Source organism: Merops nubicus, unplaced genomic scaffold (genome assembly GCF_000691845.1).
Source record: "Merops nubicus isolate BGI_N331 unplaced genomic scaffold, ASM69184v1 scaffold17721, whole genome shotgun sequence".
NCBI classification, from domain to species: Eukaryota; Metazoa; Chordata; class Aves; order Coraciiformes; family Meropidae; genus Merops; species Merops nubicus.
The window spans coordinates 31104-46955 of NW_008586515.1; the positions used below are offsets into that span (position 1 = coordinate 31104).

At 39.2% G+C, this 15852-nt stretch overlaps 1 protein-coding gene across 2 annotated transcripts in view; it reads left to right on the forward strand.

The window, feature by feature from the left end:
• BZW2 (basic leucine zipper and W2 domains 2) overlaps positions 1–15852 on the forward strand; it is a 36823-nt gene that overhangs the window by 10329 nt on the left and 10642 nt on the right. The window contains exons 5-8 of one of the 2 annotated variants that reach the window (XM_008948687.1): positions 5954–6089; positions 9582–9691; positions 11548–11718; positions 12199–12345. In XM_008948687.1, coding sequence (XP_008946935.1) covers positions 5954–6089; positions 9582–9691; positions 11548–11718; positions 12199–12345 — 564 coding nt within the window. The remainder of the gene's footprint in view (positions 1–5953; positions 6090–9581; positions 9692–11547; positions 11719–12198; positions 12346–15852) is intronic. The other variant, XM_008948688.1, reaches the window with a different exon arrangement.

Sequence of the window (15852 nt, forward strand, 5' to 3'; positions counted from 1 at the left end):
TGTTACATATTTTATGTAGCTCTACTGGAAAAGAGGATGGAGTCTACAGGTGTCAGTTTTAGTATGCAAATTTAGCTCTGTGGGAATAGTGCTGGCAGCACTTGATGTAGAGTAATTCTGAGTTAGTGCTTCCTTTGGTTGCTTTGGCCAAACTCACCTTACCTGAGGCTTTCTTGTGCAGAACATCAATATTCTTTGGAGTATATCTCTTAATTAGAGGTGGTGTTACAATACTACTAATAGAACTGCTGTCTGTGGTTTTTCCATAGAATAAATTCAAATCTTCTGTGCATAGTATCTGTTGGTATATGAGAATTAAACAACTCCTGCATTGTGGATTGACTCCTAAGCACAAGCTTTGCATTTGAGGCTATAGGTGTGTGCAGGAGAAAGTCATCACCTCTGGCAAGAGTGTTCAGGATTTGCCCGTTAGACTGTAACAGATATTTGTGGTTACTATTTTGTCTTGTGATACTGAATTCAGGAGAAACCTGGGTAGAACTTTTGAAAAACAAAATACAGATTTATTTTGTCTATCTTGAGTTCCTAGTAACAGATGTAAATATCTTTTTCTAATGGCCTGAATCAGTTATAAATACTGTGCTGTGAGTTAACAGACATGCTGATAATGGCAAAACCTATTCTGTGACTAAAATACCATATTTGTTAGAAGGAAAAGTCTTGTTTCCATACTGTTTAAACATCAGAAAGATTGCTGCAAGGGTCAAGTGAGGGTAAGTGGAGCATGCTGCCTCACCACCAACTCTTGTGACTGAATAAATTTGGCTCTCGTTTATACATTCTTGCTCATTTTTTTGCACTTGTGGCAAACATGCCTATTAACTGATGCTGATTGCTCAATGCATCATTCTAAAGACCTAAATTTACCTCTGTTCCCACACAAATCTAATGTTCTTGCTGTTAATTACTATAATCATTGACATGAGAAGCGCTGATTCACAGCATTCAAGTTTCAGGGACTGTTCAGCTTATTAAACAAATGCCATGTCAATTCAAGCTGCCTCCTCTCTCTTCTGGAGCTTGCTTGGGTCTGGATCTTCTAAGTTTCTACAAAGTCACTTTGCACACTTAGTGACAAGATAAGACTAGGGTTAATATATAATAATTTAACTCTTCAGCTGAGAAATAAGTGTTTCTAATATGGAGTTTAGCTATATGCTGGCTTGAGAGAGAGCAGAAATTTGAGGTACGGTGTGACTGGAGTCATGCTGCTCCTCTAAAGCCATCGGAAGCATCTTCACTCTGGCAACGCAGGGTGAGACTGCAGACTGAAAATCTCAGTTTTATGTACATGCTTTTTGAGTTTTTATTGTCCCATTACATCTTGTATGGCAAATAGGTGTTTGGGCCTGTGTATCACACTTGCACAGTGAAATGCTGGGGTCTGAACCCCGAGCCCCAAATTAAGGTTGACATATGGGTGATTCCCACAGCCCTTCATAAAGAGGAGGTGAGTTTGCCTTATAGCTTCCCCCCAGGGTGCGGCCGGCCCTGCAGGGAGAGCCATAAGGGAAATGAGCCCCAGGGGTCCCGCATTGAGTTGACAAAGGTCAGGTGTCTGCTTGGGGATAAAAGCTGGGACCACTTGCAGGGAGTCAGGAGTGTCTGTCTGTGGAGTGCACTCCACAGAGCTTCCTGGTTCAGGGGAGACCTCCTGACTCTCCCTGGAGCTGGGCCCCAGTCTGCTTAAGACCTTTGCGAACGCGGGCTGATCGGGTGAGAGTTGCCATGTGGGCACCTTCTTCTTATGTATTTAACTGGCTGGGCTGGCTGTCTCCCCCTCCCACTCTCGGCAACCTCAGCTCACTGTTTATCTGCCTGTTGTGGGCCGAGTCACATCTTTTGTGGGATCGTTGGGGGTGGTGTCAATTATGTACCAGCTGATTGATCTGTTTGTACCCCCAGTGATCATTCATGGAATGTCCTTTTTGCTTACAATACAGTCTGTGTATTGGTTCATCTTCCTGCTGGCTGTATCATTTTTGTTGGGCCTGGTTATTGGCAGAACACATGGTCACTGCCTTAAAACTCTTGAGACCTCTTCGTGGATGCCTTTTGCTCACCTTCTCCCTGCTGCTGCTTGTGTGAGCCCACCAAGTGAATGTCTTCTCCCTGCTGAGGCTGCTCATTTTAACTATTTAATGCTTTAATCCTGTGTGCAATAACTTGTATGAGTAGCTGCTTATACAGGGTCAGAAGGTAAATACATTGGTATTTCTAGAAGGTTATTTCTGCAGGATTTAGTTGTTCAAAGACTACTGCAGTTAGTCAATGGTTAGAAAAGGAAGAGAGTGACTCCTTGGTGGTGTTTCATGGATCGCTGTCCCAGCAATAACAGTGATTTCTTTGCAGGTTCATTAAGCAGGTAGAGCGCTTGGGAGGAAAATTAGCTCTTCTCACAGAAAAAGTCATGCTAAAAGAACTGAGGCAATACGAGCAGTTTCACTCTAAAAGCAGATGTTGTCAGTGGAACTTCTTTTTGAAGAGATTGCCATAAATGTCATTATTTGCTTGATGTCTCCTAGTTCGTAATTTTATTGTTGGGACATTATAATTTCCCTCCACTTTTTCCTTTTTTGTTTGCTTCTAGCTTTCACATGTTTTATTTCTTAACTCTCTTCCCCAAAAATTGCCAGTTATTCTTTTTTATAGTAACATAAGCAAACCATGCATCTCATTTTTTACATCTAAATTATTTTACGCAGCAGTTTCAGCAAAGATGTTTAAGTGCTCAAATTAAACTCAAATGCTATTTTTTGATTTGGGCAGCTTAAGGGCAGCTTAAATTCATAGGAGCTCTTTCCAGTGTACTGGCATAGACCTGTGACAACATTTTGTAATAGAGTAAAATTCTCAGTTTTTAATTTATGTTCACCTTTCTTATATACATATTTCTGTTCAGGTCAGTGGATGAAGAATGCAATATTAGCTGGCTATATAGTTTGTTTATGTGTTAAGTAGTTTTTTTTATTATCAAAATTGGGAGGAAGTACAGATAAGTATCAGGGAAGCATCAGCTTGGGGACCTTCCTGTGGGTGGTTTGGTACTATGCTGAGGTGACTTGGAGAGTTTGTGACTTTCCTGAAAAAAAAAGCTGAGGTGTGTAATTGTGATGGTAAAAGAAGAGCTCTTAATCAGCAATAAAAATCTGGAACATCTTTAAACTGAACATTTCGTTCTTTTTGATGGTTTTTAAGTGGATTTGTTAAAGGTTTTGATTCTTCCTATTTGTTAAAGGTTTTGATTCTTCCTATCACCCTAAATCAGACTGTTTCACATTTGCTTTCATGTATAGAGCAGTATTCTTGAGCAGCAGAAAATGGCATGTATAAGTTTATTTGAGCTACTTTTCAAAAATATTAGTGAAACACAAATTATGCTAGCAGCACCAACAGTGCTTTGAATAGTGAGAGGCATGCAGAAAATGAGGTTCCTCCTCAAAAGGTGCTCCAGTGGGAGAGAGTTCAAGAACATCATGATTCAGATTCATGTTAAAAGAGTTGCAAAAAGTGTGTTTCAAAGGACAGGGAAGACGATGAGGCTGTAAACTTTATACATATATAACAGCAGACCTTCCAAAACATTTAAGCAAATACTGATTTGTTTAAAGCTAGAGCTTGTAAATATTTGGATGTCCTCTGAAAATTGTTTTTCACCCTGGACTGCATAACTGGCTTTGCAGCTGGATTTCCTGCCATTGTTGCTTTCATGACTCAAATCTGACATGAATGGGTATAACTGTTGATAATCATCAGGTTTTTTTTCAGTAATGAGTAGGAGTTTACAGCTCAGAAGTATGTCAACCTGGTCTGTCATGTTAAAGTTGTCACTGTTACCATTTTTTAATCAAATTTCACATCTATTGCTTATGATGGAGCATGAAGAAAAAGAGTTAAGTAGACTACATGGAAATCTGAAGCCATTTCTTCTTTAACAGTCTCAGTCCTCACAGTAAAGAGCAAAAGGTCTAATTCTGAATGTGTGGTGGTTTTTTTGTGCAGATCTCATTTTGGTACAGTATTGTTGGTAAAGCTTCTATAAAGAAAGCTTTAAGTCCCCAGGCCTCCATTTTACACTACACTTATAATGAAAGTCTGTAAAAATATTTTCAGTCTCCTGTTAAATGTGGCCCTGGAGTTTCTTTACCTGCACCATTATATATACACCAGTTATTTGCTGCATTTGGAAATACAACACACCATTTGTTTCTCATCCTTATATTTAGAAGTAATAATTCCATTCATTTGCATCACAAATTTTTCAACACTTGTTTATGAGCTGCAATTTGTTGAAATAAAATTGCACCTTGAGATTTTATTGTTTTGTAGCTTTTCAAATGAAAACTGCATGTTGCAATATTTAGTGGGCTGAAGCCCATTAAAATAACCCAAATGATTTGTCTGTGGTTGAATCATTCAGGCCTGTGTAAGCCATAATTTAAAGCTGATGTTATTATGAAAGTATGACAGTATGAATGAGGCTTTTTCCAGTTCTGTTCACTGATACAGAGCAGAGCTATTGATAAAACACTGCATGAGTTTTAATAGCTTCATTAGTTATCTGGATTTTTAAAATATTACTACATTCAGAAAGCTACATATCAGTTAATGATAAGCTGCTTAGGTATCTTCAAGAACTCTCACTGTCCATGGTAACAAAGCACAAGGACTTGTTTGATATTCTGTCTGGTAGTTAAGGAATACACTTAATTTGGAAACCAGGTGGGAATTTTCCATCAGAACGAGCCATTCTGTTTTGATTGCATCTCTTGCTCATTTGTAGATGCTAGGACCATGTCATGACAGCAGAAGGTAACTGAAGAAGGAAATGAAGATTCCTTTTTAATTCCAGAAATTGATGTCTGCAGTTTTTTCTTTTTTCTTTTTCTTTTTTTTTTTTCTCCTTGTTTTGTGGTGCCAGTAAATTTGTAAGCTAGCTTCTGACAGAGTCAGTGGCTTTTTGCAGTGAATGGAGCTGCCCTTTGTCTAGCCTCCTTTTTCCCATTACCCTTACTGGGTTTGCTAACAATATGTTAAGAAAACATTATTGTTAACAGTAATGCTAGTGACAAAATCTTATTTTGCACAGCTTTCTTCCTGGTGTAAAGGAAAAGAGGTGTAATGTACTTCATCGCTATGCTTTCAAGTTACTAATTTTAACATGTGAAATTGTTATTTAAAACAGACTTAATTGCCATTTTTGGACTTTTAAGAGGTAAACATGTAGTTCACATTTTCTAGCACTTAAGATGGTGACATTTGCAATTTTTTCTCAAGCTATTTGTTTCCTCTTGCAATTAGTAGTGGAAATGGTGAGGTCTTAAAGCAGCTTTTGTTCCTCTCTGTCCTTTGTCAGCTTTATCAAGAATTCCTGAATTTGAATGTATTTCTTATTTTAGCCAATAGAAAATGTGCTGTAATTGTGCTGTGACCCCTTCCCCCAAAAAAACCAGGAAACTTTCTCAACCTTTTATTGTTCACATGAGTAATAGTTTTTGTAAGCTGGAACATGAACTGCAATGTGGAGGGCTTGGTCCAAATTCTGAGGATGTGAGTGGGCAGGCTTCTGAGAGCCTGTTGAAATCAGCAACTCTATGATCCTGTAATTTCTATGGGTCCAAGTCTTTACCAAGCACTACTGTCTTTAAATGTATAGCTGTGTTTGGAGAAGGCAGGCCTGTCTCCCTGGCTAAGGCTGTGTTCCACATGCTTGTGTCCTTGTGCTAAGTGAGATTATAAGTGATCGGTGAAATGGCACTGCCATGCTTCAGGACAGGTTTTGACGTGATTGCTATTAATTATAGTGGAACTTCTTGCCAAATAAGAAATTAAGCTGTCTGCTAGTATTAATCTCTACTTGTTATTGTTGCCTATGGCTCATCTGGCTCATCTCTTTTTTTTTTTCTTTTTTTTTCTCTTCTCTGACCCACAGCTTCTGCTGTTTCTTAAAGCCTTTACTGAAACAGAACAGACGAAGCTGGCAATGCTTTCTGGCATCCTGTTAGCGAACGGGACTCTTCCTGCTACAATTTTAACAAGCCTCTTCACTGACAATATAGTCAAAGAAGGTAATTTTCTATGTGATTTTTTTCTTACATTAGGTGTAATAGGAGTTTTATTGTAACATATTTTGTATGTTGGACATCTGTAAGCATACAACAGAAATCAGTATTTTAAAGCAGAAGTGCATATAGGCAGCAGCAGCCAACATACTCTCTGAAATCTATTAAGAGGGCAGTCAAACACAGGAAAAAAGCAACAAAAAGCAAAACTCCTAAAGGATTTGTGGGTTTTGGAAGCTGTACGTGTGTGCAAAACTGTAGAATATACCTCTTACTGTGTGTGAAGTATAACATCTGTTCCTGAGATATGTCTACTAGAATTTTTTCAAGTGTTGCCAATACCTTGTGCACGCGAGTGTGACGTGGACAGAGAACATGTGCAGGCCAGCTGGATATTGCAAAAGGAAAAAAAATTCAAGCCCTCACTTTGCCTGTACACCAGTAGTGACCAGTGATGGAATTTTCTGTGGACTTGCATTTACCATATGATGAGTAACGGTTCTTTCAGCCTTAGGGTATGATGCCTTTTAGAGATTTTTTTTTTTTTTTTTTATCTTTTTTTGAGGGGTTTTATTTAACTACTTATTTATGGGAATCTACCTTAGACTCCTAATTTTCCAAATGCTTGCTCAACAATATCTTTCTCTGCCAGGTACTGAATACCTGGAATAATTGCAAATTCACTGCCAGTGTTGAACAATTTTCATTAAATCTTTTTGGTTTTATTCAAGAGCTATATGTTAGATAAAATACGTTCTGACTTTCTTTTTTTAAAAAAAAAATTCTAATTTGATGTTCCCATTTGCAGCATGCTAACCGTTATGTATGTTTTCTGAATGCTGCAGAAATAAAAGCCACAGCTGCAGCTTTGCTCTGTCATCACTCACAGCTTTCAAAATCAGAATTAAACTAGGAGAAAATTCAAACAGAAGTACTAATCTCTGTCTTAGAGTGACTGCAAGCAATGTTTTTAAATCAAAGTCTATTTCTAGTTATGGGAAGATGAGGTATTGGAAATCTTGAATTTCTAGAGCTAAAGTAATTATATTTGAAAGGTAACGTTTTAGGAATACAATTGTTATATACCAGTCCTGGAATAAATTCCATTTGCATTATGAATTCACATTTCTAGGAGTCCTAAACTTTTGTCATGAGTTTACAGTATGCTTTTGATTCTTGGCTTATATATACAAAAAATATAACTGTGTCAGCATTTGAGGAAAAGATTGTTCAGTCTGTGTTCTGGAGTAGATCTTTTATGGAAGAATAATTAAAAATGTGAAGATAATTGAAAAACAGGAAAAAGAGCAAGACTTAAAATCGGCAGATCATATAAGAATAAAGTCTTGGTACTTTGATTTACAAAAAAAAAATTCTGCAGACAGGTGAGTTTAAAATACGTGAGGAAACCATTAGGTGAGCTGAGGGAGTTGCTGATCAGTGTGATAGTTGTAACACTGGCAAAGAATTGGCTGAAAGTGAGGTAAGGGTAGATTGTGCAGACAGGAGATCTAGCAAGTTTGAAAGCAAATAACTCATTCCTTTTAGGATTACACTTTTTCACTGTTGACACTGCTTTTATTATGATGTATAAATAGGAAAAAATCTTCCGGGAATGACTGATGTATTTCTGGCAGACACAGGTCTAGGCAGCGGTGGAATTTCATCAGGGTTAACCATACCATTAATGTCACTGGTGCTGAAAAGCCAATACAAATGCAAAGAGCAGCTACTGGGGTTAATCAATAAAAATGAATGGCTGCAGTTACTTTCTGCAGATACGAGGTGGGGAGGGGGACCCACACAAAAAAAAAGCCAAAAAACCCCAAACAAACCATGCAACCAAACAAAAAAAATCCACCACAACAAAAACAAAACAGAAAAAGGTAAGAGCTATTTGAAGGAAAAGACAGTGACAGAACATGAATAGAGTATACAAGCTGGCCAATGAGAAATTTGGGCTGTAAATTAGAAGTAAGTTTGAAAACATATGTGATAGTAAAGCCCTAGAACAACCTCCCTCTAATACTGGTACTGGCATAAGGCTTGTTTTGTTTTAAGCTAAAACCTGAAAAGTGTTTAGGACATGGGTATTGGGACAGTGCTTGATGACAGAGACTGTTCCATTCAGTTTTGGTATTGAACACGTAAGCAGGTTTGATGTGCTGAGCAACGTTTGCAGGATCAGAAACTACAGGTGGGAGCTATGCCTCAGTCCCCTGTTGGTTGACCAGGCTTTATCAATCTTGACTAGCCAGCCTATAGTACTTAGCATCACTGCATCATGCTGGTTTCACCTGGAACCTGCTTTACAACGTGTAAAGTAAGCCCAAAGTAATATCTGTAGGCATCTCTTGTCATAGCATTGTGCATCAGTGGTTGCATATAGGACTTCTTTAAGGACCGTGCCTTACAACTAAGCTTTTGCAATAAGGTAGCCAAAACTGTCATACCCTGGGAAAAATCTCTTCTGTTCATTTGATGACTCATTTAGCCAATGTATCTTAGAAATAAAAAGAGTGGATACCTATCTATAAAGTGGCTAAGCTTTATAGATAACAAAGCTACTTCCTACCAGTAGGTCTTTTCTAGCCCCCAGAGCTTCAGGACTGTTTGGACGTGAAACAGAAAATTATAACAACCAGCTGTAGCATAGTATGTCATTATCACCACTCTCAGTAGCACTGTAAATGTTGATAGGAGTGCAGTATGGAGAAGCTGAAGTGGCCTACGGGAGGCTTTCTTCAAGGATGAGCTAGTTCTCCATTTCTGAGACCCTTCAGCTCCCTGCACTGGCCACTCACAGCCGAGAAGCTGGAGCAGAGTTGTGGTGGTGCTGCTCTAGGAACGTGTGCTGGAGGGAAACAGGAGATGTAAGGCTAATGGTTTCTTGGCTCCTCTGGGAATGCTACAGTTAGCAGAGGTAGAGCTCGTTCGATTTAATGCATAAAGTTGTACCTTGAGGAAAGAATTTTTCCACTAAAAATAGTATTTCTGCCTGGTCATACCAGCTACTAAGTACCTCTTAGGAGGATGGGGTACAATCAGTTACCTTGAAGTTACAAAGTTATTTAACTATTCCTGTTCCAGGACTTGCTAAAAAAACTCTTTCAAGATAGGATTTTTTTTTTTTTCAGTTCTTATTCCTGGCTGTCCTTGCTTATTTTGTGCCTTTATTTCCTAACTGATTTAACATGCAAATTGGACTTGGTCTGTAAATTGGGGAAGTAGGAAAAATATTTGCAAAAAAATTTCTGAATAATTGAATGGAGTTGGGTGGTACAGGATGAGAAGAGTTTCAAACAGTCTAGCATACTTCAGAAAATTAATACTGCATTAAAGCAAAAAAAGCATTTCAGCTCTGTGTTGGGTCATGTTGTCATAAATGTATTTTAATTCCATATTCTTGTAACCGTTTTGTAACCTTATAATTATTGTAGCTATCTCCAATTCATGTTGAAAACTGCTGAAGCATGTTTTGTGTTTCTTCTCAAATAGGGATTGCAGCCTCTTTCGCTGTGAAGCTTTTTAAAGCATGGATGGCAGAGAAAGATGCCAATTCTGTTACCTCTGCTTTGAGAAAAGCCAACCTCGATAAGAGATTGCTAGTAAGTACAATATATTCCCAATGATCCTTATTTCTCCTTAGGAAAAGGAAGGTAGTTTGCTGTAGGCATGTTAACTCCTCCTCACACTCTCTTAGCATTTTTAAAATATTTTGAATCATGGCGATATTGTTATGGCTGTAGCACTGATACAGGTTCAGGAATATTAAATTTCACATGTTTTTACATTCTGTCTCTTTTTTTTCCCATAGTTAAATGTCTTCTGAAATACTGCATCTATGGGGCTTGGGCGTTAATTAAATGTTTTTTTGCGAGCTACTAACAAAACACATACCACCAGCAACTGTGTGTGAGGACTTCCATTGTTTTGAAATATGCTCTACTTTTGTAAATAATAAATAAAGTATAAAGGATTATGATTAGAATATGTTTCCAATGTGACAGTGTTTAAGTAGTATAGTGAAAGGTCAGTAAGATGATGTTCTGCAGCATTATCCATCTAGGTAGCATAAGTGGTCCTGCGGTGATGACAGCAGATCTGGTAGGAGCAGTGCAGGAAAGGTTTCAGCCTTTGGACTCAAAACCTGCATTCTAGATTTGTAACAATGGCCTGAGGTATTTTGAGTATATATTGAATATGAAGTGATGTGCCTTTCTCCCCCAGTGTCTTTCTGAAGATAATAGGGGTTTTTAATCCCCAAAAAGATAGCTGCTGTGATAATCCAATCAAATGTGCTGCATCCTGTGTAGCACAGCCTGGAGAATTTCAGCAGTATTTCCTGTTTCTGCCTCAATAATTTATGATTAAGCAAGAATCTTTCAGAAGTGAAGCAGCCTCCCACACCCCTTCCTCTCTTCAATTTGTGTTTGGTTTTAAAAGTCCAAGTCATAAATAATTTGCCATAGAGCTGGGAAATGGGCTCATTATACTGTTTATTAGAAAGGGGAAAAAGCAAACTGTATCTGATTTCTATTTCAAACTTGACTGACTTAAACTTTCAGCTGTTGGCTCTCATTATGCTGCTATATTAAATAGCTATGAAGAATCAGATGATGTTGCCTAGAATAGATGCCTTCATATAAATTTCTTCTTATTCTCATGTTCAGTGAGTAAACAGATTGAGGGTTTCTTGCTTCTTTGTTAAAACAAAAAGTGGTGTCCACCCCACAAGTCATTGTTAGACACAGAGAACTGGATGGGAAGCAACCACTGTTGAATCCTTGTCAAGACTGGGCATTTGCTGGAGCAATTTTTCAGCATAATTTTAATTTTTCTTTGTCGCTGAACTTTCATAAATCAACAATGTCTTTGAATTACAAATTCCTCCAGGAGTTAATATTAATGGTACTTAGATTTTTTGATTTGTGTTAAATGATGAGTTAATGGTAATCGTTGCTCAGCAGAGCTGGAACATCAGGCCCGGGTGCCTGGGCTACTTACATATTGGTAAGCATATTTTTCTTAAGAGGGAAATGTCTGGCCTCATGGGGAGGGTACGGTAAATGTGCTTCACATAGACTGGCTTTGCCTTCTATTCCTTTGTACTTCCTCTACAAGATTCTTGGAATCTGGAAAAGGGATAGTTTCTCTGAGGAGTGTTTCGAGCAGCATCTTAAGCTCACAGGTGTTCATAAGTACATGTACTTTGTGTGAGTGAATGTTAGGTTTTTTGTTTAACTGGCCACTGTTTTTTTTCCCTCTGCTGTAATGAAACAGGTCAATGAAACACAACACTGCGAATGAAGTGTTGACTTTTCCAGTGTTGATACAAACATTGACTTTTTTTAAGTGCAGTACCAGGTTATTCCCTCTGTTCATTCTTAAAATCTGTTCCTTCCATTCTGTCAAGAGTCCTAGTTGGCTGTTTATTTAACAGAGAGCATTCTTGTCTTTTTAGGAACTATTTCCAGCCAACCGGCAGAATGTGGACCATTTTGCCAAATATTTTACTGAAGCAGGTCTAAAAGAGCTCTCGGATTTCCTCAGAGTTCAGCAGTCCCTGGGGACTCGTAAAGAACTTCAAAAAGAGCTACAAGAACGTCTCTCCCAGGAATGCCCAATTAAAGAGGTAAAGAGTGTTTGTGTTTTTTTTTGTTTTTTTTTTTTTTACAATTTCTATTTATATAATCAAAGACTTGAATCAACAGTAAGTATAGAGGAATAGATAGGAGCACCTCATAGATTTCTTCTGTTTGTCTTTAAATTATTTTAATTTATTCATCCGTTCACTCTGTGTTTAAGACTAAAGCAACAAAACTGGATTTGCAGTTGCAGCTGGCTATGCGGTTTGGGCTTTTCTGTTTGGTTATACTTGGTGAGAATGTATTTCATTTAATGGCATTGTTAGGTTGGAGGGGAAGGACAAAACTTGTAGTCAAGTAATAGTAATGTTAAATAAAACCATGCTAAATGCTTCCTTTTTATGATTCTTGTTCTTTCTTATTACTTCTATACTGTGGTGTCAATACCTACAATTATTTGGTAAGTCATCGTATTTCCTGGTTGATTGGAAATGTTGCTTAAGACAGCATTTTATTTCCTGCTCCAGATAGTCCTTTATGTAAAAGAGGAAATGAAAAGAAATGAGCTGCCAGAGCCAGCAGTGATCGGTCTCCTGTGGACCTGTGTCATGAACGCTGTGGAATGGAACAAGAAAGAAGAACTGGTTGCAGAGCAAGCACTCAAACATCTAAAGGTGCATGTCATGGGTGAAGAGGGGAAGAGCTGCTGTGAATTAAAAGAATACATTCTACAGTTGATGAGTTTTTACCCGTTTAAATCTGCAAGATTGAGAGTTTTGAGGGATAACACTAAGCACACCAAGCACTGTGTACAGTACACAGTACAGTCCCTTCTCCTTCAGTCAAATGCAAAACTGAGATAGTTTAGATTATTGGATGCCCTGAGGTGTACAGTGCAGAGGAACAGAGGTGGTCACAGCCTGAGTGCCTCTGAGTTGTTCTTTCTCAGCCCACCATATCCTGAGAGGCTGCTTGCCTTGGGGACAATGCTAAGCAAATGCTGAGACTTGGGTCTGCTTGGACCTGACTAGTGAGCCTGCAGGGAACTGGCTTTGCAACATCTTTGCCAGAAACAAGTTTTGGGAGCATGGTGAGGTGGCACCTGTGCTGGCTTTGCACAGACCTGTTTAGATCCTGGTGGGACTGCAGAACTCAGAAGCTGTGAAATTGTTGCTGCTGCTGTTGTTGACAAGTTGTTGAGTATCCAACTCCCACAGACAACTAATAAGCCAGGAGCTGGCTTGAGAGCATGTGCACTGTATAATGTCATTGCTCTCTGAACTAGGTACTGTTCTGGTGGATGAGAGAACTGAATGCATCGAAAGATATGCTGTACTTTGCTAAGGGATGACAGACTGCAGTATCACTGTTGCATGTTGGTACAAAAACTTATGACATTGGAGGGAAAAATATTCCAAAACCTAAAAGCTTTGCAGAGGCATTGGAGTCATTGCTGTGGCTGGTATGCCTCATCTAAGTCTGAAGGAGCTGTGCAGTGCAAGGCAGTTGTACTGAGAACAGAGGTAGAGACTTTTCAGAAGAATTTTTGTACTTTTAAGGTGGTAAACCATGTGCGAGAGAATACTTCCTCATAACTAGGGCTACAAAGATTTGCCCTAGGAGAGAAGCATTCTGTACTTTGTGGTAAAATTGATCTTAAGCTTCATTTGGATTCTTTTCTTCTTCATATTGGATGCCTCTCCATACTAGGAGTTCTGTGTTTGTTTAGCTACTACAGCTGTTGTCCTTTGAAAACCTTAAATTCAAACCTTGAATTTGGTTTCCCAATCAGGCATCCTGGAAATGTAGCCTTTGGGGATCTTGTGGAGTCTTTGATGGTAAAATCGAATGCCTTGAAGTCTTCTCAAGCAACCCAAATAGCAGTAGAAAGATGAGATAGTTTCCAGACAGAGGAGAGACATAGTTTTTCTTGTTCTTTTGATGTAAAAATTGATCATATCTCTTTGAGTTGTAGCAGAGTATCCTTAGAGATTTATTGTCTAGTACTGCAGGGCAAATTAACACTATGAAATGTTTGAACGTTGGGAAAAGAGAAACCTAGCTGACTTTGTACATATATCATTGACTGGATGTTCAGTCCCATGCATCTCACTGACCCAAGCCATCAGCTAGCTATGTAACCTGACTAAATTAGGTAAGGCATCTTGCCTATGTAAGGTAGGCGTCTTTTGAGGCACATCCAGTGTCCAAAACCAGAGGACAAATTTGTATGGGGTGTTTATTATTTCTGCTTACAGGTAAGATTTTAAGAGAAGCAGCAGAAATATAGTTTTAGGCTGCCAGCTGCTTCTTTACAGTTCTGTGTTCAAAAATGAACAGCATTTGTTTTCACATCCTTCCTCTATGGATAGATAGAGGCAGATCTTGGATTCCTTTCTTTGGGCTTTCAGCTGACCCCATGTGCAAGCCAACTCCAGAAATCAGGTTAACACTGTCAGGGTGACACACAGTCCCGTTCCTGTGCCCTCCTGTGTGCCAACATGCCCTGAAACAGTGAGAGTTATTTCACCCTGGTGGCATGAGTTGGGATGTGTAGAAGTGCACACCTGACGTGGGACATGTCAGGTGATGGGATATATTCTTGTGTGGTTGTACCTGACAGATAACTTTCACACAGCACAGTTCCCAAAGCTTTGACATCTAGGTACTAGTCTCTTTATTAGATTTCTTTTCGTAAGCTGTACACAAGGCACCCCTGAAAAGATCTATCAAGACACCAGAATATTCACGTAGTTTACAGTTCTTAGCAAGCCTTACTGGATGGGTGACTTTCTGCTGGAGGTGGTGGAGTAAGTGTCATGTGTGCCATCTGTATAGCAGGACTGGCAGGAGCTGAACTCAGGAGAAGATAGGGCAAAGTGTTGAGCCCTGAATCATACACGATAAGTTTCTCATTGTCCCAGTTACCTCACCGGGACAATGGGGCTTAGCCCCATGGGTGGGGGGAACCCTTCACACAATGTGCACTGCAGGTAAGGCTGTGGTGTGAGCTTCATGACACTGCAGCAGCTGCTGGCCTGCTGCTACCGAACCTGAGGCAAATGGAAAATAGTGCCCCTTAGCTTAGCCAGCAATGAGACGAAGTTGATTTTATGGTTCCTTAGTCAGCTAGACACTTCTGAAACTTAGAATTATCCATCAGTCTGGACCAGCTGAGGAGTGAGAGAGGAATGTGAAGGGAGCCAGTCAGATGTGGCAAAATGAAGATATCTTACTGCTAAAGTGAAAAGATAGGGGTTTGTATTATGAATTACTTAACACAGCAGCATTTCACAAACCTGTGGATGGGTGTGGGTTCTGCTGAGGCTGTGAAATAAATGAACTGCAATGTGTTTTGCCCTTACTCCCTGCAATTTGTCTAGATGCTAGCTGGATGCCTACGGGGCCAAAACACACAGCGCCTGCACTAGTTTTGCAGTGCTTTTACCAAAACAGGAATGTTGTTTCTAAAGATGTGGCTATGCCTGCCAGAAGTGGAAAAACTCAGCCTCTAGTGTTAGCAACCTTTAGTGGTTTCTCTTGGTTACTTTGTAAGAGAGTTTCTTCCGGAAGTAATAATACTGTCTGCATACCTACCTGCTCATTACAGTTGCCGTGTGATTCTTGCGCGCGCACCCTCTCTCTCTCTTTAAATTAATAGCTGATAATTACTTTGAGAAAGACATTCTGAGCCAACCTTACAAGCTTCAGTTGATGTACGTGTTCATTAAGTTTTTTCCATGGATCATGTTGAGTAAAATGCTCAGGATTTAGCCCCTTTTAGGGAAGTCCTGAAGTGCATGTACTTTTGAACGTGTCCGTGGGTGCTGGTGGTGGTGGGTGGTTTGTTACCAGACCATCGTCGGCCCTGGTTGCACAGACCACAACTCTCTGGTATCAGGCCATTGCAAATGCAGCTGAAAAATTCCATACTGAGAGTATTACTGAAAATGATTATGAAGGGCTGATCTGATCAGTGCAAGAACAATTTATATAGTAACCTTAATGTATATTTGGCCAGGGGTTCTGAAGATCAAGGGTAATTTGTCTTCAGCCCTGAAAAATGCTCTTAATATTGCCTCAAATTTGAGATTTCAGTCTTAGATAGACTTATCACAGGCTGAGAGGAAAGGAAGTTGGACAGATATGTATAGAAACACTGTAGTTTTTAAGGAAAGAGT